This window comes from Vulpes lagopus, chromosome 7, assembly GCF_018345385.1.
Source record: "Vulpes lagopus strain Blue_001 chromosome 7, ASM1834538v1, whole genome shotgun sequence".
In the NCBI taxonomy this organism is placed as follows: domain Eukaryota; kingdom Metazoa; phylum Chordata; class Mammalia; order Carnivora; family Canidae; genus Vulpes; species Vulpes lagopus.
In genome coordinates this window covers 93979613-94005782 of record NC_054830.1, presented here as the reverse complement: position 1 = coordinate 94005782, position 26170 = coordinate 93979613, and the positions used below count along the sequence as shown (strand labels likewise).

General features: G+C 41.6%; 1 protein-coding gene and 1 long non-coding RNA gene across 4 annotated transcripts in view; one reads left to right on the top strand and one right to left on the bottom strand.

The window, feature by feature from the left end:
- LOC121494769 overlaps window positions 1-26170 on the bottom strand; it is a 150591-nt gene that overhangs the window by 44695 nt on the left and 79726 nt on the right. The gene's annotated exons all lie outside the window — the stretch shown is intronic.
- Window positions 1-26170, top strand: part of ADAMTSL1 (ADAMTS like 1) — an 882039-nt gene that overhangs the window by 790689 nt on the left and 65180 nt on the right. For all 3 annotated transcript variants that reach the window (XM_041761627.1, XM_041761624.1, XM_041761625.1), the window contains 3 exons: window positions 3685-3813; window positions 12660-12839; window positions 17369-17503. In XM_041761627.1, coding sequence (XP_041617561.1) covers window positions 3685-3813; window positions 12660-12839; window positions 17369-17503 — 444 coding nt within the window. The remainder of the gene's footprint in view (window positions 1-3684; window positions 3814-12659; window positions 12840-17368; window positions 17504-26170) is intronic.

Sequence of the window (26170 nt, the reverse complement as noted above, 5' to 3'; positions counted from 1 at the left end):
TCCATTGCCACCCACACCAGCAAAAGCTGCATGGGGAACCTAGACGCCACCTCATCAGACTGAAATGATGTTCTGCAGTACCCCCACAGACCTGGTGTCAGAGAAGACAGATTTCATCCCCACAGTGTAATGAGGAAAGCACATGGAGAACCTGGAATTTCATCCTCACCCTGCAGCACCCTCCTTACCCTTTTCTCTGGGGTGGTGTTACAGAAGGCCCCTCGGAGGGTCAGGACTTTCACCTACCACCCAGCAGCCATAAGGTGCCTCCCATGGTGGGATCACTAGAGACTGTGTGGGGAGCCAGCAGTCCCACCCCTGCTTGGCAGTAATGAGGAGCCCCTCCACTTGAGTAACAGAGGAGGCCAGGTGGAGAATCTGGACCTCTACTTCCACTGGGCGGTAATAAGTTGGCCCATCCCTGCTCTCCCACCTTAGCTGTTGCAGAGTAAGCCAGCTAAAACAGTAGGCTTAAATAAGATCCAGATTTGCATAACATACTCTGAAAATGTCCAGATTTCAACTGAAAATCACTCAGCATACCCCAAACCCACTTTCACCACTCTTACTCCACATTCTTATTCAGTTTCAGCACTCTTACTTGGTGCTGGAAGTTCTATCCAGTGAAATAATGCAAGAAAAGGAAATGACAGGCATACAGATCAGAATGGAAGAAATAAAACTATTTGCAGATGAAATGATCACCTACTTAGAAAATACCAAAAAATCCGCCCACAAAAAGTCCTAAACCTAGCATCTAAGTTCAACAAGGTCACAGTTTATACAAAAATCAACTGCATATCTATATGCTAACAATGAACACTGAAATTGAAAATACAATATAATTTGCCATCCCTCAATAAAATCAAAATAGATATAAACCTAACAAAATGTGTACAGAACTTATATGCTAAAAATCACAAAACTCTGCTGAAAGACATTAAGGGAGAGCTAAATCAATAGACATACAGTATTCGTGAATTGGAATATTCAACACAGTTAAAAAGTACTAATTCTCCCCAAATTGATATAGTAGTTTAATTCCTATCAAAATCCCAGCAAGATTTTATGGTTGTAAATAAGATTATTGAAAACCTATGTTGAGTAAAGAAACTAGAATAGCAAAGAAGAATAAAGTGGAAAGAATCAACCTACCCAATTGCAAGATTAATTATATAGTTAAAATAATTTAGACTGGGACACCTGGGTGGCTCAGCAGTTGAGCATCTGCCTTTGGCTCAGGGTGTGATCCTGTAGTCCAGGGATCAAGTCCCACATCAGGCTCCCTGCATGGAGCCTGCTTCTCCCTCTGCCTGTGTCTCTGCCTCTCTCTCTCTCTCTCTCTCTCTCTCTCTCTCTCTCATAAACAAAATCTTTTTAAAAAATAAAATAATGAAGACTATGTGGTATTGGTAGATGGATAAATGCACAAAACAGTAGAACAGAAGAGAGAACTAGAAACAGATCCATAAAAATATGCCCAACCTATTTTGATAAAGGTACAAAACAATATGATGGAAGAAAGATAGCTTGGTGGAGTAACTGTACACCCATAGGCCAAAAAATGGAGTTTGATTGAAGTCTCACACCTATACAAAAATTAAGTCAAAATGCATCAAAGGCTTCAATGTAAAATGTAAAACTATAAAACTTTTACCAAAAAGGAATAGGAAAATCTTCATGATTTAGGTCTAGATAAATAGTTTTTAGACTTATTATCAAAAGCAAGATCCATAAAAGGAAAACTTAATAAATGAGACTTTATCAGAGTTAAGAATACCATTGTTCTGTGAAAGATCCTGTTTAAGATGATGAAAAGCTACAGAAGTGGGAGAAAATTTTTGCAAACCATATATCTGACAAAGGACTAATATCTAGAATATAAATAATTCTCAAAACCCAACAAAAAAATAATAATCCAATTAGAAAATCCTCAAAGGACATGAAGAGACATTTCAACCAAGAGGATATAAAGATGGCAAATAAGCACATGAAAAACTATCCAACATCAGTAGCCATTAGAGAAATGAGAACTCAAACCACAGTGAGGTATCGCTATACACCTATCAGCATGGCTAAAATTAAAACTAATGACAACACCAAATGCTGGCAAGGATGAAGAGAAACTGGATTGTTCATGTACTACTGATAAGAATGTGAAGTGATACAGCCACTCTGGAAAACAGTTCAGTTTCTTAAAAAATTAAACATGCAACTACAATATGACCTAGCAGTGGCACTCCTGGGCAATTATCCCAGAAGAATGAAGACTTATGTTCACACAAAGACTTGTACAAAAATGTTTGTAGCAGTTTTACTTGAATATATACAATCTGGAAACAACCCAGATATCCTTCAATCAATGAATGGCTAAAGAAACTATGATAAATCTGTACCATGGAATACTATTCAGCAATAAAAAGAAACAAACTATTGATAGACACAACCATGGTAGCATGAGTGACCCCAAAGAATCTCCAGAGAACTATTGATTGGAAAAAAATATTTTAAAAATATTACAGTATTATATGATTCCATTTTTATAATGTTCTTAAAATGACAAAATTATAGAAATCAAGAAGAGATTAATGGTTGTCAAAGGATTAAGGCAGGTTTGGGGACAGCATTTGGGCTCCTGTAGTGGTGGAAATACTCTGTAGTTTAACTTTATCAGTGTCAGTGTCCTAATAATGATACCATAGTTTTTAAGATGTTACCATTAGGGGGATCTAGATAGCACACGCGATTGCTCTGTATTATTTCTTACAAATACATGTGAAGCTATAATTATCTCAAAGTAAGAAAATTAATTAAAAAAATAAGCTGGGGGTAGCCTGGGTGGCTCAGCAGTTTAGCACCACCTTCAGCCCAGGGCATGATCCTGGAGACCCAGGATCAAGTTCCGCATCAGGCTCCCTGCATGGAGCCTGCTTCTCCCTCTGCCTGTGTCTCTTCCTGCTTCTCTCTCTGTCTCTCTCTCTGTCTCTCTCTCGAATAAATAAATAAAATCTTTAAAAATAATAATAATAAGCTGGGGTGCCTGGCTGGCTCAGTCAGTGGAGCATGTGCTTCTTGACCTCAGAGTTGTGAGTTTGAATTCCATGGTGGGTATAGAGATTATTTAAAAATAAAATCTTTTAGGGCAGCCCGGGTGGCTCAGCAGTTTGGTGCCTGCCTTCAGCCTGTGGCATGATCCTGGAGACCTGGGATAGAGTCCCACGTCGGGCTCCTTGCGTCAAGCCTGTTTCTCCCTCTGCCTGTGTCTCTGCCTCTGTGTGTGTGTGTGTGTGTGTGTGTCTTTCATGAATGGATGAATAAAATCTTTTTTTAAAAAATAAAAATAAATAAATAAAATCTTTTAAAAAAATAAGCCCTTAAAAATAGGAGATATAATGTCATTTGTAAATGTGATGATAAAATGCACAAATCATCCCAGCTTGTTAGATACTATGCTCATCCTCAGATTCTTCAATATGTGTTCTTTTCCTGACAATTCTATGGTGGATGAGTGGGTAGGTGGATGATTTCTATATCATGCGGTTAACAATTTTTTCAAAGGAAAACATGGTTAGTGGGAAAAGCCTGGGAATACCAGTTGTTCATTGTGGGTCATCCCATGGTTCAAGGGAACACCTCGCCCACAGCCACCATCTAGTAAAATCTCACATTCCTTCTCACCTTCAGGAAAACCACTAGTGAAGACATCACGAGCGACTGTGATCAACACCGAGGAGCCTGCAATCATAGTTGATGTGGGAAGCACCATCAAAACAGTGCAAGGAGTGAATGTGACAATTAACTGCCAAGTTGCAGGTGAGAAATGTATTCATGTGTTAATTCATCTGTTCAAATATTAATGGAGCCTTGTATCAAGCTAGGGGATACAAAGATAAATATAGATTCTATTCTCCGGGACTCAGGGGTAGTAGGAAAGCTAACCCAAGAATTTCAGTCACCCTGAAAATGGACAGTGCTACAGAGGTTTAGAGGAAAGATGAATTCTGGCTGGGACAGAGGTGGTTTCTTATTTCAGCCTTGCATACTACAGGTGCAAAGGTGGAAGCAAAGCATGTTCCAAATAGACAAAAGAATGTGAAAAATTCATGGAAGTAGGAAAACCTCAAGACTGTAAGCGAATAGTATGTGCTTTGGTCTGGCAGGAGCCCAGAGTATAGAAATGGTGTGGAGGGGCTTAAACTTTAGTAAGGTGTGTTGCAACTGTGGCATGAAAGACCTTAAACGCTTGGCCAAGGAGTTCAGAAAAAGGCAGAAAGAGAGTGACACTGAGGAGCCATCCTTCCAGAAGAGCAAGCCAATAGCAATATGTAAAATGGATTGAAGATAGGAAATACTGGGACAGAGAGACCAGTTAAGAAGTTGTCATAGTAGTTGGGACACCTTCCTGGTTCAGTGGGTAGAACATTTTATGTTCTTGAGCTTAGGGTTATGAGCTCAAGCCCCGTGTTGGGTGTAGAGATTACTTAAAACTAAAATCTAAGAAAGAAAGAAAGAAAGGAAAGAAAGAAAGAAAGAAAGAAAGAAAGAAAGAAAGAAAGAAAGAAAGAAAGAAAGAAAGAAAGAAAGAAAGAAAGAAAGAAAGAAAGAAAAAGAAAGAAAAGAAAGAAAGAAAGAAAGAAAGAAAAGAAAGAAGAAAGAGGGGATCCCTGGGTGGCGCAGCGGTTTGGCGCCTGCCTTTGGCCCAGGGCGCGATCCTGGAGACCCGGGATCGAATCCCGCATCAGGCTCCCGGTGCATGGAGCCTGCTTCTCCCTCCGCCTGTGTCTCTGCCTCTCTCTCTCTCTCTGTGACTATCATAAATAAATAAAAAAAAAAAAAAAAAAAAAAAAAATTAAAAAAAAAAAAAGAAAGAAAGAAAGAAAGAGAGAGAGAGAGAGAGAGAGAGAAAGAAAGAAAGAAAGAAAGAAAGAAAGAAAGAAAGAAAGAAAGAAAGAAAAAAAAAAGAAAAAAGAAAAGAAAAGAAAAGAAAAGAAAGGAAGGAAAGAAAGAAAGAAAAAGCTGTCATAGTTTAGAGAAGAGATAATGAAGGACCAAACTCAGGGCAGTGGTAATGGAAAGGTAAAGGGTAGAGTAACATCAGAGAGATGATGACAGAGATAGGACCAACAAGAATCTGGAGCTTCTTCTCATCAGAAGTGGGTAGGAGTCATTAACGAAAACAACCAGTGCTATTAGGAGTTGTGATATAGGAATTGCTTCCCAGTTGGCCTTGCAAACTCAGAGGCCTATAGAGAACAGAAAGGGAAGTGGGGGAGGAGTAGACAAAAGGAGGTGGTAGTATGCTCTTTAAAAGGGTATTTACCAGGGATCCCTGGGTGGCTCAGCAGTTTAGGGCCTGCCTTTGGCCCAGGGCATGATCCTGGAGTCCTGGGATTGAGTCCCACATCAGGCTCCCTGCATGGAACCTGCTTCTCCCTCTGCCTATGTCTCTGCCTCTCTGTCTCTCTCTCTCTCTCTCTCTGTGTCTCTCATGAATAAATAAATAAAATCTTAAAAATAAATAAATAAAAATAAGAAGGTATTTACCTTCAATTAAAAAGCAAAAAGTCATCAACACAGAGCCAAACAAAGCCCGGTGGCTAAATCTCCCTCCCTATGGACCACTAATGGGTGCCATCTACCCTAAGGGTCTTCACTTTCACAGTGCAAAGAAATGAATGGCTATTGTGCCAGGGCCCATCTACAATCCCTTGATTGCTGTCCTTATCAGCTATACCCTCCTGTGGCACACCCACAGCTGGGTTCCCTGATTATACCCAGTGGACAGACAGTGGCACCCCTGCTTTGGGACTTTCTTTTATCTTAAATCTCTGCTTGTGATTTATAGGTCACATAACTCAGTTTAGAATAAATAGGAGGAAGATCTTAATCTAAAGCATGCTGTTTCCAAAGAATTGCCAGTCTGGTTTTCTCTGAAATATCCTGGTAGCTCCAGGAAATCAGAACCATAAATCTCTCTCTGTCATCATACATTAGCTTCTTTCTGTAAAGCTTCCCTTGGCCTGCATATCCACCCTCATCAGTGAAACCTGCCACACCAGATCCCTTCAGGCCCTGCCCTTGCAGATAATGAGTCAGACAAACCCTCAGACAGGGCTTCCCTCGAAAGAGCTGCCCTTTGTGCAGGGACTGCTGGTACAGGCAAGGCGTCTTGTGCAGAACCATCCTTCCCCACCCAATCACTGTGAACACACGCCTCAGAGACCAGACACTGCCTGGAGGTATAACAGACCATGCCAGATCTCTTCCTGAGTGCTGAGATTGGTAGGAGTAAAAGAATGGGGAGCAAGAGGCAGAGCAAGGAAGTGGGCACTTAAATTAGGAGATTGAGAGAACCAGAATCCAGGTGAGAAAGTGTCTACCATGGGGAACCAAGGACACTAAAACTCGCTTTGGCCAAGTTCTTTCATGCCATTTGGTGCCCTGTCTCCTTGACTTCATCCAGAGACTTGTTCTTGGTGATTGCTTCGTGAGATCTCAGGTTGTGCTCAGTTTTTGGCCTAGCCATGCACAGTACAGTTTTTATTTTTATTTTTTTTTTCATAGAATCATTGGTGTTAATCATGGCTAACTGAAATACATCTGGGTGTCTCTGTCATTATGCCTTTTGTTAAATAAGACATTTATTCAAAGTGGTGGACAAGAGTCTGCTTTTGCACAGTAGAGCATGAATTTGCTGAACAAAGAAATCATCCTTGAGCTACGTCTCCAGTCAAAATACTGAGTGTTGTAACACTCAATGGCAGTAGGAATTACTTTTACAAATACAACTGGCTCATTGCTCTCTTTTGGTGTAATTTTAATGGCTATTTTATAGTCTATATTAAGAATATTACATAATTTATGTAGAGTAACTCATGTACTTATACATTTGAGTTGCTAGCTATTTCTCATTAAATAACTCTTTGCACATAGGTGCTTTCAGCTTGTAAGATGCAGCCTCACAAATTCTTCCCAACCCTTAAACATAACAAATATTAAGCCATGAGTATGATGAGCATTCTTTTTGAAAGGTGATCCAATCCAGTCACTCCTATACTTTTTCTCTATTTGAGAAGAGTTCAAAAGGCCTAGTAGGAGATAAAGGGTTAGGGGAGGAGGGAGTATTTCAGTCATTGGGACCAGTATGTACAAAGGGCCTGAGGTAGCAAGAGCAGGCTGCCTCTAAAGGAGTAAAATGGCTGGGGTGGCAGTAGTATAGATAGCAGAGAAGAAAGTAGCATAACATGTGGCTGGAGTGTGGAGGAGAGCAGACAAGGGCTAGATCTTACATACTCTCATAGATTATGGTACAATTTGACATTTTGTTCTAAGAGCAAAGGAAGCTTTGGAAGGACTTAGGAGATAAAATTATCAGGACTGGTGATATAGAAATAGTTGATCAGTGACAGGCAGTATATTCATTGGCATAGGCTAGACTATGGTAATAAGTAGACCCCCAAATATGTCATGGATCAAACACAATAGAAGTTTATTATTGTTTACCTGAGAGTCCAAAGAGCTGGCTGCCCCCCACAGTCAGGGTCATGGAATGCTTGTGGATCTATTATTTGAAACTCGTGCCCTCCAAGTTCTCCTCAAGGGTTATCTCTAACTTGTCAACCAGAAGAGGGGAAAGATAAAGCTTGGAGGATGGTTGGGAAGGTTTTTAAGGGCCACACCTGGAAGCAACACACATTAACACTTCTCACTGTCCCTCTTGATCACATGGCCACTCCCCACTATAAGGGATACTGAGCAATGTAGCCTAGATGGGCACCCAGGAAAAAGAAGGAAACAGGTTTGGTGGTGAACAGCTATCAGTATCTGCCCCATTCAGTATGGAGAAATGTGGAAGGCTGAAAACATCCTTTCCAGACTTCCATGGTTCTTTAGAATAATTGCCAAAGCTGACATTTAAGTTACTATAGTCTTTTCTCGCACCAAGCTATCGAAGACACTTCTAAAGTGCATCATGTCAAGGTGCACAAGATACTGCACCTTGAAATGCTGCCAAGCTTCCAGGATGCAAGCAGCCTTCCAAATATAACAAGCAGGCTGGTTAGCAAGAGTATCCTGTCTGGGATTTTAAAAAAGAATATTATAGCATCACCCTACCTGGTCGCTCCATGGAGATTAAAGGCACTAATCCCTACAATCCTATAAAGTTAGAACCCATTACCACCCGACTCATTTATTGATCCTTTCAAGCAATATAGAGAGCATTGTGTTGTTGATAAGATATGCCACCAAGGGGGAAAAGTAAAAACAGAGTTTTTTCCTCCCCTGTTTTAGACACAAATCATACCAGGGAGTCCAGAGTGTGGAGCCTATCCAAGTAACTTGTCAACAGCACAGTTTTGGACTTTGGTAGAGTATATTTTCTGACATTTCTTTCAGTAAAATGTGTGGTCACATCACAACAGCCTAAAAAAAAAACCCACCCACACCCTGACCAGCTTCTCAACAAGAAAAGAACTAACAAAGCCAGCACATATGGGTTCTAGAAACCCCTCCTAACAATAATCATGGTGTTACAGCTATAGCAGAAAGGTTAATTCTCAAAGTAGAAAGTAAGACTCGGACAGTTCAGAAACAACAGTATAGCATTTTCTGACCTTTTCTGAAGAGGCAGTTGGATACAATGGCAGGCAGTGTGGGGCACAGGTTAGGATGGGGATCCGTGGCATCGAATATATGAGTTTGGATCTCCACCCTGCCATTTGTAGGTCACTGATTTGGCCATGGAGTGAGGAGTAGGGAGAGACAGAGGCTCTGTCCCCTTCACCAGTCCAGGACCCAAACTAACATCACTTTAGACAAATTTTTTAATCTCTTTGAAAAATGTAATTATCTTTATAAAATGTTTGGCTTATAGCAGAATGTTCTTTCTCCTCTCCTGACATGCTCAGGATATTTTGCACAGCTCCTGACTTGTGTGTGCTCCCTGAGTTCAGGTACTCTGAACGTCAACATTGGGCATGGGTATCTGCTACCTTTTCAAGGGACTCTGTCTTAAATAGTGGCTGGTGATGTTTTCTAAAGGCTCATTATCATCTCTTGAGAGAAAAAGAAAAAAGAGCTCTCTGAGGCCTCGCTGCTTTTTCCTCTATCTTTTCTCTATGTTTATAAGATGTCAGAGTCTGTCAGGAAAGGGACTAAAACTATTCTGAAGCACCTTGTTGATGTTATCCTCTGCCCACAGTCCCAAGCAGGAAGCCCCCAAAATGTGACACCAGACACAACTCCTCCATCAGCGAATTCTTGATGCAGGTCCCTGCTTGAGTGAGCCTGACAAATATTTGCTAATAAATATATTAAAGAATGAGTCCTACATAATTTCTCTGCCTTTGGCACTGCCATCATTTCTCTGATTTTAGCTGTACAGAGATTGGAGGCAACGTCCTTCTACCCTCTGCTCTCCTGAACATTTGCATTTCTCCCATGGGCCCCCCAACCTGCTCCTGGAAAATTCAGTCCTTTTGTAAGCACCCTGTCTTACCGTGGCAAACACTCCTATTTCATGGGGGACATGAGGCAGAGTGATTAAGAGAACAGAAGAGGCTGGGACCCAGTTCCTGGGAAATGGCTCCAAGTCTCTCAGGGCCTGGGTTCTCTCCCTCCACCTCTTGTTTCTCACCTTCCCACCCCCACCCCGACCCCCCCATTTCTTCTCTTCTCCTACATGTCTCTGCCTCTGGCTATCATGCAGGACCATGGGCCCTTCCAAGAAGGACACGCTTGGGAGCAGCAGGAAATCTTGCTGCAGAAATGTCCATGTTGCGAGATCCTCACAGGTGTTGGTGCTGGAGACGCACACACCACCCCCTCAGCACAGTGGTGGACAGTGTTAGATTAGATCCCCTGTTTGCTTAGTGGAACCAAAGACCCATTTAGTCCAACTCCCTTACTCTACCTCTCTTGCTCTAGAACAGCCCTCAGTCCCACTGGGGACTGTGTGCTCACTGCCCACAGCACTCTTCCAAAGATTGAGCCAACATACATGCTGCACATGAGTGACTCATAGCAAGGGAAATACTTGTGGAAAATAATTTGTAGAACCTCGCTTTTCCTTGTGCTTTCAGGAGAGAAATGGCAGGGAGTGTTTTCTTCAGCTGACCTTTCAGAGACTGTCTGTGATCAGTCAGATGCTGTGGATTTCTTTTTTTACATAAAAATTAAGCTCATGTTCCTAAGTCCAAGCTGGCATAGCCAGGCATGTGATGCTCTTGCTCTCCCTAGTGGTGCTGCAATGAAAAATCAGCTCTCTGCCTCTTACCTGCATCTTTTGTCCAGGTATATTCAGAGGCTGTGCCAACCTGGGCCTCCTCCTGCATTTGAGCAACAGGTGTCCTGAGACATGCCTCTCCCCGATGTGACAAGCAAGCAGTATCCAAGTCTTCACCCCGTTCAATAGCCCTGCCTCCTCCTTCTAGCCAGTTTAGTGATCCTTAGTGATTCTCATTAAATTATTGGTAATTGGAATAAAAGAGAAAACTGGAGAGTCACTCCTCTATTCTTTATAATAGGGAGGAAGGCCCTACAGATTGGCCAAGCACTTTCACCACCCCGTTGCACCACTGTTCTAGGCCTGCCTGAGGCAGCAGAGCAGCCAGGAAACCAGTGAATTCCCAGAATGCAGTTCGTCTTTAGTGAAGGAGTGTGAAACCACCTTCCCACCGCCACCCCACTTTCTCCTACTGGGAGCTCAGGAGGAGCAAGTGCCCGGGGCGGGGGGGGGCATAATTGAGGCTGCTACTGAGCTGGGTGTTACAGAGTAGACTGCTGGTAAATTCAGTTCATCAGATTCAAAGAAAAGGAACAGATACACAGGTAATCCCTTGAAGATGTCTCCAGTAGGAGACCAATATCCTCTATCTTCACCAGCAGGCTCTATCCTCACCAGCAGGCTGCCCATTAAAGGCAACACTGCCCTTGCCCCAAGGGCAGAATCTAGCCCCAGTTCAGAAAAGCGCAGGACCAAAGGCCAAGCCTTGACCCCCATTTGCCAGGATTTGATATTATAAACATACCCTGGATACACACCCAAGAGCTCTGAGTAAACTTTTTGAGCTAGACCAGCAGGCTGGGTGGTACGAGGAATGGAGCTTTCTGCTCCCCAGAGACCTGTGAATTGATGCCACAGATTTTCTGTCTCCTCACTCACTCAGAGCTCAGCCTGCTACAGAGCTTCCTATGCAGACTCTCTTAGAAGAAGGCTTGTCCTGAACCGGGGCTTGTTTACCAGCATGGCAACCACAGGGAAACCTAAAGAATTAAGGCTGTCCCCTTGTCTTAGCCTACTCAGGCTGCTATTACAAATTATCCATGGACTAGGTGGCTTATATGTCTGAAATGTATTTCTCATCTTACGGGAGGCTGAGAAGTCCGAGCTCAATGCAGGTCCTGCTGAGAGCTCTTTTCCTGGATTGCAGCCAGCCATCTTACTGTGTGCTGACTGAGAGAGAGAGAGAGAGAGAGAGAGGAGAAGGGGAGGAGAGAGGGGAGAGGAGAGGCCGCACTAGCTTTCTGGTCTCTTCTTACGAGGGCACTGATCCCATCATGACAACCTAAACCTTGTCATGACCTTACCTAAACCTAATTACCTCCAAATACTGTACCATTAGAGGTGGTTAGCACTTCAACACAGGAATTGGGGGAGGAACACATTCAATCAGTGACACCCCTAGAGGACAGAGCCCAGCTTCCAAAGACAGGGACTCAGTCCTAACTCATGCACACCCTTCCCAGCCCTCTCCCACAGACAACAAAGATGGACTGAGGAAAGAGCCGACTACTTCTTTTTGTCTCTTTCTTTTGTCTCTTTCTCTGTGGTGCTACTGACCACAGCTCTCTGTTCTCTCGTTCTAAGAAAGCACAAAGGCTCCAAAAAATACAGGCATGTTTTCTATGTATCATGTCAATTCTGGTATGGTTCCAGCAGCTTTCATTTGTCTAGTTCATACTAGACAAGATACTAATACTTTGTAGCTTTTAACTTTTTACTAAAGTGTAATATCTGTATAGAAAAGGATACATATCATAAAGGTGCCAAGCCCCCAAACCAGCCCTCGGGTCAAGAAGAGAATTACCAGAGACCAAGCGCCTCATCCCCACCTACTGACAATTCTTCCCTGTTTGTCCTTCCCTCTCACAGGAGTCACCATCCTGGCTGCTAACAGCACAGATTGATGTTATCTTATCAGTTTTTGTTTTTCACTTACAGAAATGAGATCATACAGAATGTAGTCTTTTGTGTCTAGCTTTTCTTAGTGCTTATTTCATGTGGTTGTCAGGCCTTTACTTTCACCAATGGATACATGTGGTTCTTAGCCTTATCCAAGCTTTCTCCAAAGAACTTGGCTACTTTCCTTCCACCTTGGCAAGTGCCCTTTACCAGTTGCCCCCTTCCTGTGCTGTGAATTGGCCTCTCTTCCTACCTCATCAGTGTGAGTTTTAAAAGGCAAAAGACCTCCAGACAACAGAGACGTCACAGGCATTATTTAGTGTGGCCAGAGGATGGTGGAGATGCCCAGGCAGATGCTTCCTGGAGAGCAGCCCCTGGGACTCCACCAAGTGGCTCTAACTCCTCCAGAGTCACCTAAATGTGTTTAGCTGATGAGTATATATATATATATTTTTTTTTTTTTTTTCCTTCCTAGGTGTGCCTGAAGCTGAAGTCACTTGGTTCAGGAATAAAAGCAAACTGGGCTCCCCTCACCATGTGCACGAGGGCTCCTTGCTGCTCACAGATGTGTCCCCCTCTGATCAGGGCCTGTACTCCTGCAGGGCAGCCAATCTGCATGGAGAGCTGACCGAGAACACGCAGCTGCTGCTCCTAGGTAAACAGCTCGAGGGCCACTGCCCAACTCACACTCCACTTCCCTTTTCCCCTGATCCAGTTAAGTACATAAAAGCAATATCCCTTCCCTTCTTCCCACATGAGGGCCTTCCAGTAGGAAAAACACAAATTTGGGGGCCGGGCAGATGTCATTTTGAACACCAGCTCTAATGTTTGTTCACCACATGACCTTGGGCTACTCACTTAGCTTTACTAAGCCCTAGAAGCTGGTCTTGATGTGGACCCATGACAAGGATCCCCTATCTAAGGGGAGGCAGTTGTTAGAGCTAAAGAAGTTATTTTTAACTCCTTCTGTGTTAGGGACTTCTTTGAAAATCAGATGAAAGTTATAGATCATCCCCCTCAGAAAAACTCATACATACAAAATTTTTCATATAATTTCATAAAGTTCATAGTCCAGCCCACCTAAAGTCTACACAGGCAATTGAATTTAAAATTAAATTCAAAAAAATAATAAAAATAAAATTCCACACAGGCACTCCCCTGACTTAGTCCATTCAGGCTGCTAAAACAAATACCACAAACTGGGTAGCTTATAACAAGAGAATTTTATTTCTCGCAACTCTCAGGGCTAGAAGTCCAGGATCAGGATGCCAACATGGCCAGTTCTGGTAAAGCCCCTATTCTGGGTGCAGACTGCTGGCTTCTTGCTGTGTCTTCCCATAGCAGAAGGAATAAGCCAGCTCCCTGGGGTCTCATTTATTGGGCACTGATTGCAATCGTGAAGGCTCTGCTTCACCTCCCAAAGGCCCCATCACCTTGGGGGGTTAGGACTTCACATATGAATTTGAAGGGACACAAACATTCAAAATATAGTACCCTCAAATATAAGAACCCTTGACTAAGAGCCCAACGCAATTCTTGGCATAACATAGATTTTAGAAATAACAACCACTGGGACACCATCCAGTATTCAGTGTTGCCCAGTGCTGGACTCAGCCGTGTAGGGACAGTAATCCTTTTATCCCCTGGAATAGGGACCCTGGGCTTATCTTCCCCCACAGAGTCTGGAACTTTGTGGGATGTAGTAAAAAAAAAATCTTGTTTTTGTCTTACCTTTTTTTTTTTTTAAGCAACAATTAGATCCCTCATATTAGTTTTCTCACTAAGAGAAAGCTATCATTCTAAGAAAAAAAAAAAAAAGAGGAAACTGTGAGCAATATGAAGAATCACACGCCATACATACATACACATACATACATTACAGACCTCCTCGGGGAAAAATAATTAAACTTTGGACTTGTATTTCTATACCCCCAGTTGATGATAGACCAAAGCCTAGGGTCCCTAGCCCCTGCCCACTCAGGTTTCAGAGAGGCCCAGGTGGGTTTTCATCTCACCAGTGGCTGCATAAACCTCCAGTCATCTTAGAAAGCCACAGAAAAGCAGCTCAGTGAAGGACGTCATTTGTTCTGTGTTGGGTTGCATCTGGCTGAGCTGTGTGCGAGTCTGAAGCCCAGAACCCCGGGCCCGGTTGCTGTTGCCCCACACTGAGCTATGGTGCTTACTGTAGGCTTTTCCTCCATAATAAGCCTTGCTTGGTGCCTGCACTGACAGAGATGAAAGCCCAGGATGTGCAGTTGCTACTGTAGCTCTGTCAATGAAGTGCGCACGATCTGCCAGCCAGCTCTTGCAGGGCTGCAACTGTAAAACAGCGTGATTGTGAACACAGAGCTAGACGAGCATGACGCCTTCCCCTTTTCATCAAATGTGATGCAAAAAAAAAAAAAAAAAAATTTGTGGTTTGACTCTTAAGTTTAGGGCTTTTCTTCATCAGAAGCCATGGTTTATTTAGCCAAGTATTTTTAGTTTTCTAGATGCCTTATGAACACAGAAATAATCTTTTCTTGTATTTTAATCAGCCAAAAATGTTGCTTAATTTTTAAACACGGACTTCATGTATAAAACAGGTTTCACACCAGGCTCTCCAACTTAACCTGTGGCGTGGAGACTTGAAATGTAATGAGACTTTCATTCCTTTATTCCTGTAGCCATTGAATGAATATTCGTTACATATTGCCTCTAGGTTTCATCTCAAGCATTAGGATATATTTAAGAGGTGACCTCTGACCTTGGGGAATTTACAGTTTCCCCTGGAAGATCAAATGGGCATACACTAAAGAAAAACAATATGATTAATGCTCTAAGGGCATTAGGAGAGGCTGACATTTGGCCCAAGAAGATTTGTGATGGTTTTGAAAATGGGACATAGCCTCCCTTTTTGGCTTTTAGGAAATAAACAAAGGTTTTCTTGAGTTTAATGTTCTTTTTTTTAAGATTTTTTATTTATTTGAGAGAGAGAGAGCACAAGTGGGAAGGCCAGAGGGAGGGAGAGAAACTCAAGCAGACTCCACACTGAGCAGGGAGCTTGACAAGGAGCTGGATCCCACGACCCCAAGATCATGACCTGAACTGAAACAAGTGCTGACACTTAACCAACTGACCACTCAAGCATCCCTTCAATTAAAATTCTTGAGGGAATATTCTGTATTCAATTATAATATTCTCAAGACAGTATTAAAAAAATGAGTGATGGGCATTAAGGAAGGCACTTACTGGGATGAGCACTGGGTCTTGTGTATATGTAATGAATCACAGAATTCTCCTAAAACCAGTAATGCACTGTATGTTAGCTAACTTGAATTTAAATTTTAAAAATTAATTAATTAAGTTTTTAAAAAATAAAAAGGATGAGAAGAAGAGAGTCTAGATTGGAGTAAACTGCTACCATCAGTTCCTAAAATCTTGGTATTTCAGAGTAGAAAGAGATCTGGGAAATGATGAATTTCCTCATCCTCTTATAGACAAGGAAACAGGCTCCGAGGAATTAAGTGACTTGCCCAAGCTAATGAATGACAGAGCCACAGCTCAAACAGAGGGTCCCTGGGCCCAGACATGATGTTTTCACCCTATACCATATAAAGAATATTTTTAAATTATATATAACATATATAATGTCTTTATAATTTTTAAACGTATATGTATTAAAATCTCAAGCTCATCATTGTTTTCTGTATGCAGTGGTCTTTTGCAGTCAAGGCAGAGTAGACGGTATATTTTTTTTAAAATAAATTAATTTTTATTGGTGTTCAATTTACCAACATACAGAAAAACACCCAGTGCTCATCCCGTCAAGTGTATTTTTTTAAGATTTATTTATTTATTCATGAGAGACACAGAGAGAGATGCAGAGACACAGGCAGAGGAAGACACAGGCTCCCCATAGGGAGCCAGCTGTGGAACTCGATTCCAGAACCCCAAGATCACAACCTAAACGGAAGGGAGACATTCAACCACTGAGCCACCCAGGCATCCCAACAGAAGGTATATTTCATTTCTGAAGCAGACTCGGAAGTCATCATGATTTATTTGCCACCCTTAACAAGTATCTGCAAGTATCTGACAGGGCGATAGACACATAAGAGGTCCTCACTGAACACTGATGAAATGACCATCAGTTGCCCCTGAGATTCCATCAAGTCTCTAGAGAAAAAGATGGGAGCCTGCCTTGTGAGACATGGGAAGCCCAGGCAACAGGATTCTCCTTTTCCCAGAGAATCTGGAATCCTCTCACTACCAGATTCCCTCTTTATTTGTCCAGTGAAAATGATAAGCCACTATAATTCCCATTTTTGTCACTTTGGGCTCTGATTAACCAGACCCTTGATGACTTCAGCCCTACTACTCCTTCTAAGATTTGGAAGAAAAAGTCATCCCTGTCCTGCTTATCTGGTCCTACCTGAGCATAAAATCCAGACCACTAAGTGGATTAACTTCATCAACTTCACAAATAAACCTTTTTCTTTGTAGAAAATGCCACTCATTAAGTAAGAAATTCCTGGGTCACCCAGATGGTGCAGTCCATTAAGTACCTGATTCTTTATTTTGGCTCAGGTCATGATCTCAGTCGGGGTCATGAGATTGAGCCCCATGTTGGGCTCTGTGCAGGGCATGAAGTCTGCTTTAGATTCTCTCTATCCCTCTCTTTTTCCGTGTGCCTCTCCCTCCACCCTCACATGTGTACATGCTCTCTCTCTCTAAAATAAAAAAATCCTGTGGTGATGTATCCATATCTGTGGGGATAATAAAGTGCTCTAAAGGATGCCGTAAGAGTTAAATGGAAAAAGAAATAAAAACTATTTAACACAAGACTTGGCATATAATAAATGCTGAAGAAGTGTTGGCTTTTAAAAGTATTTTTATAATATGGTTTAATTTGCCTACACATTTATAGGGACCCAGTGGTCCTGTGGTATAAAGTGGTATACAGTAAGGAACTCCTAAAATCAACACGCCTGATTCTTATTACTGATCTTATTGGTTTGGGCATCAAATATTAAGCTTGAAATTCAGACTCATCTTAATAGGCATACCTTCTCTGTGGGAAAAAAACGATGCTGAATGGCAACCATAATAATGCCTGCCTTACACACATGCCCACCTCTCCTTCCCCACTTAATACAGCCTTCATGCTTTAATCTGCCTGACTCCCCATCTGCCTTCCCATAGATCCCCCCCAAGTCCCCACGCAGTTGGAAGACATCAGGGCGTTGCTTTCAGCCACTGGACCGAACCTTCCTTCAGTGCTGACATCTCCTCTGGGAGCACAGCTGGTCCTGGATCCTGGGAATTCCGCTCTCCTTGGTGAGTCCAGATCTCTGGAACATTGGGCAGAAATCCAGGGCTGGACAGGATTTATGGATGGGTGACTGCTTGCAGGTAGGGGGGAGAGGGCAGTAGGGGGTGGCCAACAGGAAATCACTAAATTGCCTACAGAATCCAGACTCACCAGTGGAAACTTGGCTGACTTGCCATGTGAGGTGAGTGCAGACCTTAGTCTGGACTCAAGTTTGTCTAGATTCCAACATGGCTCCTTTCTGAATCCTCCTGGGTTAATGCCCAGTCCAGATCCTCTTAATCAGATTGACTCACTGAACAGTAAGTAAAGAGCAAAGCAGTAAAAATACCTTCTCTATCTCCTCTCCCCTTGCCACCCCTACCCCCAGAATGCCGCCATGACCTTCTCACAACTAAGCTAGAGCTATAACTAGCTCTCAAGGAGAGAAAGCTAGATAATTCTAGATTTAGGCTAGCTTCCTATATCCAGGGCCTGAAACCAACCAGATGGACTCCTCAAGCAAGTGTTTAAATAACTTTACCAAGTACAGCTTCCCTGGCATCTGTCAATGGGAACTTTCACCAAGTTATTGTCCACATGGCTGGTGCTCACTGGTAGCAGAGAGAGGTTTGCAGGAGCATCCATGTCCTGATACCTTCACACCAGAATCATGGAGACGCCACAGGACCCTCAAGGTGGAAGAGAATAATTATCTGCCTTCAAAGGCCTGGAAACAAAAACCAGTCTACAAAATGGAGGAAATCTTCATGCTAACTCTTTGTGGTGCCAAATGTTAGTAATGGTAACTAAAAGTATTCCTTTGGCTCAAAGCTAAAAGTTTCTCTTTTCTCTTCCCCATCACCCAGCAAGGAGCAAGAGGCAAAAAGGTACTAGTCATACTGGTGATTACTTATCAACATGGCCACAAGGATTGGTATCTCTCGGATTACAAACAGAAAGATTAACTTCAGTTTTCATTATCATCTAAAATTAAGAATGCTCATAGTATATGAGCATAAGCTTATAATTTCTCTATTTCTGATCTGATCCTAAAAATAAGGCACATATAATGACAAGTAGCCCTATTCCATCTCCCATAACTTAAACAAACTTGGCATTGAGTTTTTTCTACATCATGTTAATCAGAATTCATAGAAGTTTCAAACTGCATTTTTTTGGCTTATAAATGGTAAATTTATTCCAAATTAAGTGTGAGCATTGTAAACTTTTATTTTAGACTCACCACTATGAGAAATTGTCATAAATATTAATCATAGCCCAGTCACTAACAGAATGTGCAGCAATTGTTTATTTTCAAGTTCAGTAACTCTTGGGTCATTCAGGTGCCATTCAGCATGCTGGAAAAATTAACCTGCTCATATTTTTTCCATGATAGTTTTACTTTCTTTTGCCCTTTCTCTGGAATAATATTTTGTCTTATTGTAGCCATGAGCAATAAGAATTTATTGTACTTTATGCCGCTGCATTCCATCACTAGTTTATAGTGCTTTGTTACCTTAGACTGGTATTTAAATCTAACAGTTGAGAGACATCATAATACCCTAGTTCACATCCAGACTGCTCCATTTTAATGCAACAGTGAGTCAGTAACCATAAAGTCTCTGAACGCAACTGCTTGGGCAACATGGACTCTAGTGGTAAATGTTGATGCTTCACCAGCACTGTAGAAGTAGGAGGGTTCTACATGGAATTGTGGAGATGAGTTAAGAAATAATGCCAAGTATCAAGACTCTTAAGAAGTTAGTCATTTGAAACAGACCAGGGCCTAACTAATGCTTTGGAGCTGAGCACAAAAGGTTGGGTGGGATTCACATATGCAGCAAGGAAGGGAAATAGGCATTGAGGGAATAGAAGATACCCTCAGCCTGGTGTTGATAATGTGTGGGATATATATCAGGTATCTGTGCAGAAATAGCTATGAAATAGCACTGCTTTAAAAGTGATGATGGGCAGTTAAACTGTGTTAGAAACTAGGTCATTTGAAGGAACAAGGCTTGGCCAGAGCTTGTCCACTCCAATTGAGCTTGAACCCTCACCCCAAGAATTCTAACACCCTCCTCCATCTTGAGCCAGCTATTGACTCATCCTGATCTGGTAGTCTGGTTGCTCTTTTTGGACTGGTTCCCATGCCTGGCTCCTGTTGGTAGCCCTTTTACACCATGTTGCCTGCTCTGGGTACAAAAATAGGTCAGGGAGGCAAGTCTGTGTAGGGTTGCTGAGAGCTTAGAATGGTAAACAGTGTCAAAATGTGGAGGACCTTGATTATTAGACTGGAGAAATAGATTTACTATGTGGGACAGATCTTTAGGGGGTTTTTAAGTAGGAGAATGATATAGTAAGAGTAATATTTGAAAGAATTAATCTGGTATTCTGTAAGAGTAATCAATAGCAGGAGCAATTTAAGGAAGAAGCCCTATTTTGAGCCTAACGATGTTCTAGACCAGGATGGAAATAGGTGGCCGTGATACTGTTAATTGCCCCTTCCACAACCCACACATGTCCAATCAATCATACTATCTTTTTCATTTAGCCCAGGTGCTGCCTTGGAATTCATTCTAACATTCCCACCAAGCATGGTGGCAGTCGATATATAGGATAAAAGCCATTTGCCAATCCTGTTGTGGCCAATAAATAGTGACATTCCTGTGTATTCTCCAATTGATGAGATTAGTTCTCTGAATCTGTTGGCTCTGACAGATTCAGAGAACTTCATGATTCTGTGGCACAGGTAGGGATAATAACTCATGGACCTTGATTCTCATGTTTTCATGGAAAAGAGAAAAGAAGGGAGATCGGCATTTTTTTTAAAGCCATATATTAAAGCTAACTCTTCTCTGTTAAGACCCAAGTGTTGAGATTCCCATTACGTGATTTTATTCCAGAAATGACTATTTTAGTTGACAGACATTCTGGCATTGATTTCACTTCAAGCCATTGTGGGAACTTTCAATAAGGAATGTACATCGAGCAACACAGGCATAGGGCCCTGTGGGCCTCACTTTCCATAACTGTAAGTGAAATCTTGGGACCAGGGAATCCATTTTTGCTCTCACACCCTTTGCTGTATGACACAGACATGGAATATAGCCAGTGGAGGCTCAACTGAGCAGAGTGGACCCAACCGAACCAGTTCCATCTTCCTAGACAAGATGGATGCTAATTTTCTGTCCGTATTTTACAGCTTTTCTTCCTGCTGGGAGGCCTGAACTGTGCCAACTGCTATAGAGGGCAAGGTCTATGCCACCTTCCTTTCATGGTCTGAGTCTAGGTCCCAGGGCTCCAATTTTAGAGCAGCAGTATCTCAGGCCTCCCCATAAACCTACACACTTTTGCAGTCTTCTGTTCAATTTTGGGGGTTTTCTAAGACTCAAAATTAATGACTCACAGTATCATTTATAGGGCATTAGCATTAGTATTATGCAAAAACTAATGTTTGCTAGTCATTTGCATTCATTTATGAGTTGCCTGTCAGGTCCTTTGCTCATTTATTGATAGGTATTTATCTTATTTTAATGATTTATAAGATACAATACATATTTATATATGTTGGACATACATTTGACACAAAAGTTTTTTAACAGCCTAAGAAATAATTGGCATTGGCATAAATGAGTAACATATATTTAAAGTCTAAAGTTTGATGTTCTAATACATGGATATACCTATGAAACCATCACTACAGTCAATGTAATGAACATATGCATCATCCGCAAAAGTTACCTCAATGCCCTTTTATAAAATCATGCCTTGGGGCACTGGGTGAATCAGTGCTTGAGCATCTGCCCTTGGCTCAGGTCGTGATCCCAGAGGTCCTGGGATCGAGTCCCACATCAGGCTCCCCACAGGGAGCCTGCTTCTCCCTCTGCCTATGTCTCTACCTCTCTCTGTATGTCTTTCATGAATGAATGAATGAATGAATGAATGAATGAATGAATGAGTAAGTAAATAAATAAATAAATAAATAAATAACTTTTGTAAAAAAATCATGCCTTCACACTCTTGCCCCACCAAATGTCTACCCCCAGCAACCCTCGATCTGCTTTCGGCATAGATAAATTAGATTAGATTTCTAGAATGTCTTATACAAGGACTCATACTTTGGGAGGAATGGCTTCTTTCACTCAGGATAATTATTTTGGCATTCATCCATATTGTAACGTGCGTCAACAGTGCATGTTCCTATCAACTAATGTTCCATTGTAGAGATGGACTACAGTTTGTTTAATCACCTACTTGTTGAGGGACAGCATGGTCATTTCTAGTTTCTGGTTGTTACAAAAGAAGTTGCTATAGGTATTCATCTACTCATCTTTGTATGGACTTACACTTTCATTTCTCTTGATTAAACACCTAGAAGTGACATGGCTGGATCACATAATAGGTGTTTGTTTAACATTTTAAGAAACAGCCAGACTGTTTTCCAAACAGTCTTCCAGACTTTTTCCAAAGTAGTTGGATTACTTTACATTCCCACCAGCAGTGTCTGACAGTTTAGTTTCTCCACATTCTCAAAAGTACTTGCTACAGTCAGTCTTTTTAATTCTAGACATTCTGTTAGGTCTGAAGTGGTTTCTTTTTGTGATTTTATTTTGTGTTTTCCTGATAGGTAATAGTGTTGAGCATCTTTTCCTGTGCTATTTGCTATCCTGATTTCTTGTTGGGTGAAGTGTCTATTCAATTTTTCCCTGTTTTTTTAAATTGGGTTGTTTGTTTACATATTGAATTTTGATAGTTCTCTATATACTTTAAATTCAAGTCTTTTATCAGATAAATAAATTTCCAAATATTTTGTCCCAGTCAGTGGTTGTCTTTTTACTCTTCTAGTGTCTTTCAAAAAGCAGAATATTTTAATTTTGATGAAGTTCAACCTATTCATTCTTTTCTTTTATAGGTGGTTCTTTTGCTATTGTATTCAGGAAATTTTGCCTACTCCAAGGTACCAAAGATCTTCTCTCATGTTTTCTTCCAGAGGCTTTATATCCATATTGTATAGATTTAGGTTTAACAGTTAGGTCTATCATTTCCTTTGAGTTTGTTTTTACCTAAGATGTGAGGTATATATTGAAGTTCATTCTTATGCATATGGTTATCCAAAGTGTTCCACTACCATTTGTTGAAAAGGTTATTCTTTCTCCGCTGAATTGCCTTGGCGCCTTTGTGGAAAATTAGTTGTCATTATATGTGTGGGTATATTTCCAGACCATTCTGTTTCAGTGATATATTTGTCTCTTTACACCAATACCACACATATTTATAGTCTCTATACACCAATACCACATTCTGCCCAACAACTTATGAATCATGAGGCTTTCCAGCCTGGCTGATAGGAACAGGTGCTATTCTGTACCAGAAACTGCTACCTCTAACTCTTTCCCTTTTTTCTGCCTCAGGTAGTCCTTTACATGCATACACAGATGGGCGTTTTACTGAATACTCAAGGGGGATCTTCCGCAGATTTTAGGAATTCATTAATTCATTTCCTGTCTCTGTGCATTCCTCTCTTCTCTGATACTCCTTTCTGTAAGCTGGAGTCACCTTGTCCTCCCTGTGCATTCAGGTCCCTCTCCTAAACTCACGAGTCCACTGGGCACCACCTGGGTTTCCCTGTGTTGCAGCCTGGAAACTCTCAAGGCACTGAGCTGCAGCAGCATTATTCTGTTTCCTATTTCTTAGGGATCAGTGTCCTTCACTGCCTAATGTCCAGTGTCTTGAAAACCATTGCTGCTTATACTTTGTTCATTTTTTATTATTTTAAGCAGAAAAGCAAATTTAGTCTCTTACTCCATTTTGAAACAGGCATACAGATATATGTATATATGTGTGTGTGTATATACATATAAATTTTATATACACACACATAAATGTATATGTTTTAAATATTTGCCTAGACTAAGCTGATACCCAGATTTGGCAATCACATTCTAGAATTATTACATAAACACTTTTAAGAGATAATGTCTCACGGGTGGCAAACTATAATCCCTGGGCCAAATCTAGATCGCCACTTATTTTGGTAAATAAAATTTTATTGAAAAAAAAATTTTTTATTGGCATACAGCCATGCCCACTTATTTACCTATGTATTGTCTATGACTTCTTTCACTCCATAATGGGAAAGCCAAATACTTGTGACAGAAACCATATGGCCCAGGAGCCTAAAATATTTCCTTTCTAGTCCTTTACAGAAAATGCTTGCTAATCACTAATCCATCCACTTCATTATGTAAAAGGATACCAAGGTCTACAGTGGTGATCACACATCTGTTTCTGAGGAGGACCATACTCAGCCCCATACTACTCTGTCCTCTATCCTGTCACCAGATTAGGCTTTCTCCATGAAGTAAAAGAGCCTAAAAGAAAAATGCAATGCAACAAACCTAATATATAGTAGTAGAGATCTTTCTCAGGAAGATCAGGAAAGAGAAAATCTGGATTATAAATATCCCTAGATTTTTTTCAAAATTAGATGACCTTGGGTGCTTCCAGGAACAAAACACACAATTATATATGGCTTACAAAAAACAGCTCAGTCTCTTATCTCAGCCTATATTATTAGGTCCAGAACCTATTAGGATGTCTCTCAGAATATATCCACAGGATTTGGCCTACCCCCTTATATTTAGTCCCAAACTCTCCTTCCTCATGAGTGAGCAAGCCGTGATGCCCCAGTCAGAGGGACTCCTGGCTTCTGTATCAGAACCTCATGTCATGCTAGTTCCCCCAGAGAACCAAACAGCCCAAACCTTTCCTTGTCCCTTGTGATTTACCAAGAAGAGAGAGATTCAGGCATTCAAAGCTGGGTTTGCAAAGTAAAGTTTTTCCATGAAAGAAGTTATTGTGCCTGGCCCCTCTCCCCAGCCGGGAGCTCAAGGGTCACAGCCAACACACACAGCAGCCTCTCAACAGCATCAGCAGGCTCCCCACAGTCCTGCATGGTAACAGTTCCACTTCTCAGAGCCCTTTCAGTCCTGGAGAAGCGAGGCAGTGAGGCCAAGGCCCACACACCACAGCCAGGTGGTGGTGTTTTCCTTCTGACCACCTGAAATGGGCAGCCTGCACATTTTCTTCTCTATCCATTTGAAGTGTTGAGAATTGCACAGCATGGCTGGTATCAATGTAGTTCCTACAAATCATACCACACCGATGAAGGAGCTGTGGCTGGAATATGTAGGACCCAGGTCTGGAGTCTAAGGTGGAATTCATAATCATTGTTCTCATGTAAACCCCTCAGGGTAGGAAGATATTTCAGAAAACAGTTGAATAAATATTAATGTTCAGAGTTGAAAGCCTTAGTAAAGGGCCTAAGTAGCCAGTACCTCAAAGATAGATCAGTTTGCTCATTGAATAAATATTATTGAGTGTCTATTATGTGCTAGACACTATGCTAGGGCCAGGAATAACAGTAAATAAGATAAACAAACCCAGCTGTCATTCACTCACTCAAAAAAAAAAAAAATATTGAGCATTTACTATGCATTAGGCACTGGCCTAGATCTGAAGATACAATAATGACCAAGCACCCTGCCCTTGGCGATTTGAATTCTGGTGGAGGCACTTTGAGTTGGGTTGAGAGAGTTGTTCAAGAATACTGTGATCAAAAGAGCAAGAACTGGTGCTTTGGGGACATCTGACAGGGCATCACAGTTGGTCTGAACTTTAGGCAAGCTTTCTTGAGGAGGGGATATTTGAGCTGAGATAAAAAGACAGGCTGGAAGTTACTCAAGTGAAGACAGAGCATTCCAGACAGAGACCCAGAGCTTTTGAAGGCAGAGGAAGCAAGAAAGCCTTGAGCATTTAAGGAAGCATCACAGCAGTAGCTAGGGGGAGCACAGCCTAAGATGAAAGTAGAGAGAGAAGTAGAAGCTGGCACTCTGTGAGCCCTGGTGAGACTTTCACACTTTGCACTAATTGCAAATGGAAGTCTTCAAGTGGTTTAAAAGCAGGAGAGAGACATCATTTGATTTGTGTATTTAAAATCTTGTTCTGAAAAAAAATAAAAATTAAAAAAAAAAATAAAATCTTGTTCTGGCTACTGGGCAGGGGATGGGCTCCAGGGAAGAGACTAGATAGAGTCCACCATTTAGGAAGTATTTCAGGTAAGAGAGAACCATGGGTGAGAGTAGAGAACTGGAGAGAATGGAAAGAAGTAAAAAAAATTCAGGGATGTGTAGGCTGCAACACCAACAGGAAGTAGGTTAACGTTGGGGTGGGGGCAAAGGTAGCCCATACATTTCTCTGTAAAACTCATGTACCTCCTATGTGCTGATGACACATTGCAGACTACTCAAGTCAATGTGGTAGAGTACAATGGAGAACTGCCTAGGTGTACAACTATAGAAAGTGTTGTGAAAGGATAGTCAAAGCTTCTGTTATTAAATCCTGGTTCATATCCTTAGTACACACCTATCCAGTCTCCACTCAATGCTGGGTCCTGTGCCCTCTCCCAGCGTTGGAGGAGCTCAGAAGCAGTGGGAGAAAAAAAAGAAGAAGAAGAAGAAGCAGTGGGAGAGAGAGAAAAGACAGTCCCGGGTGAGAAAAAGCTCTAAAGAGTTGCAGAAAAAGCCAAAGGGAACAGGGGAGGAAAGACCCCTTATTCTAGTGAAGGGAAAAATCAGAGCAGGCTTCGGAGAGGAACTGTGCAAACTCAGTCTGAAGTGATGAATAAAAGCATT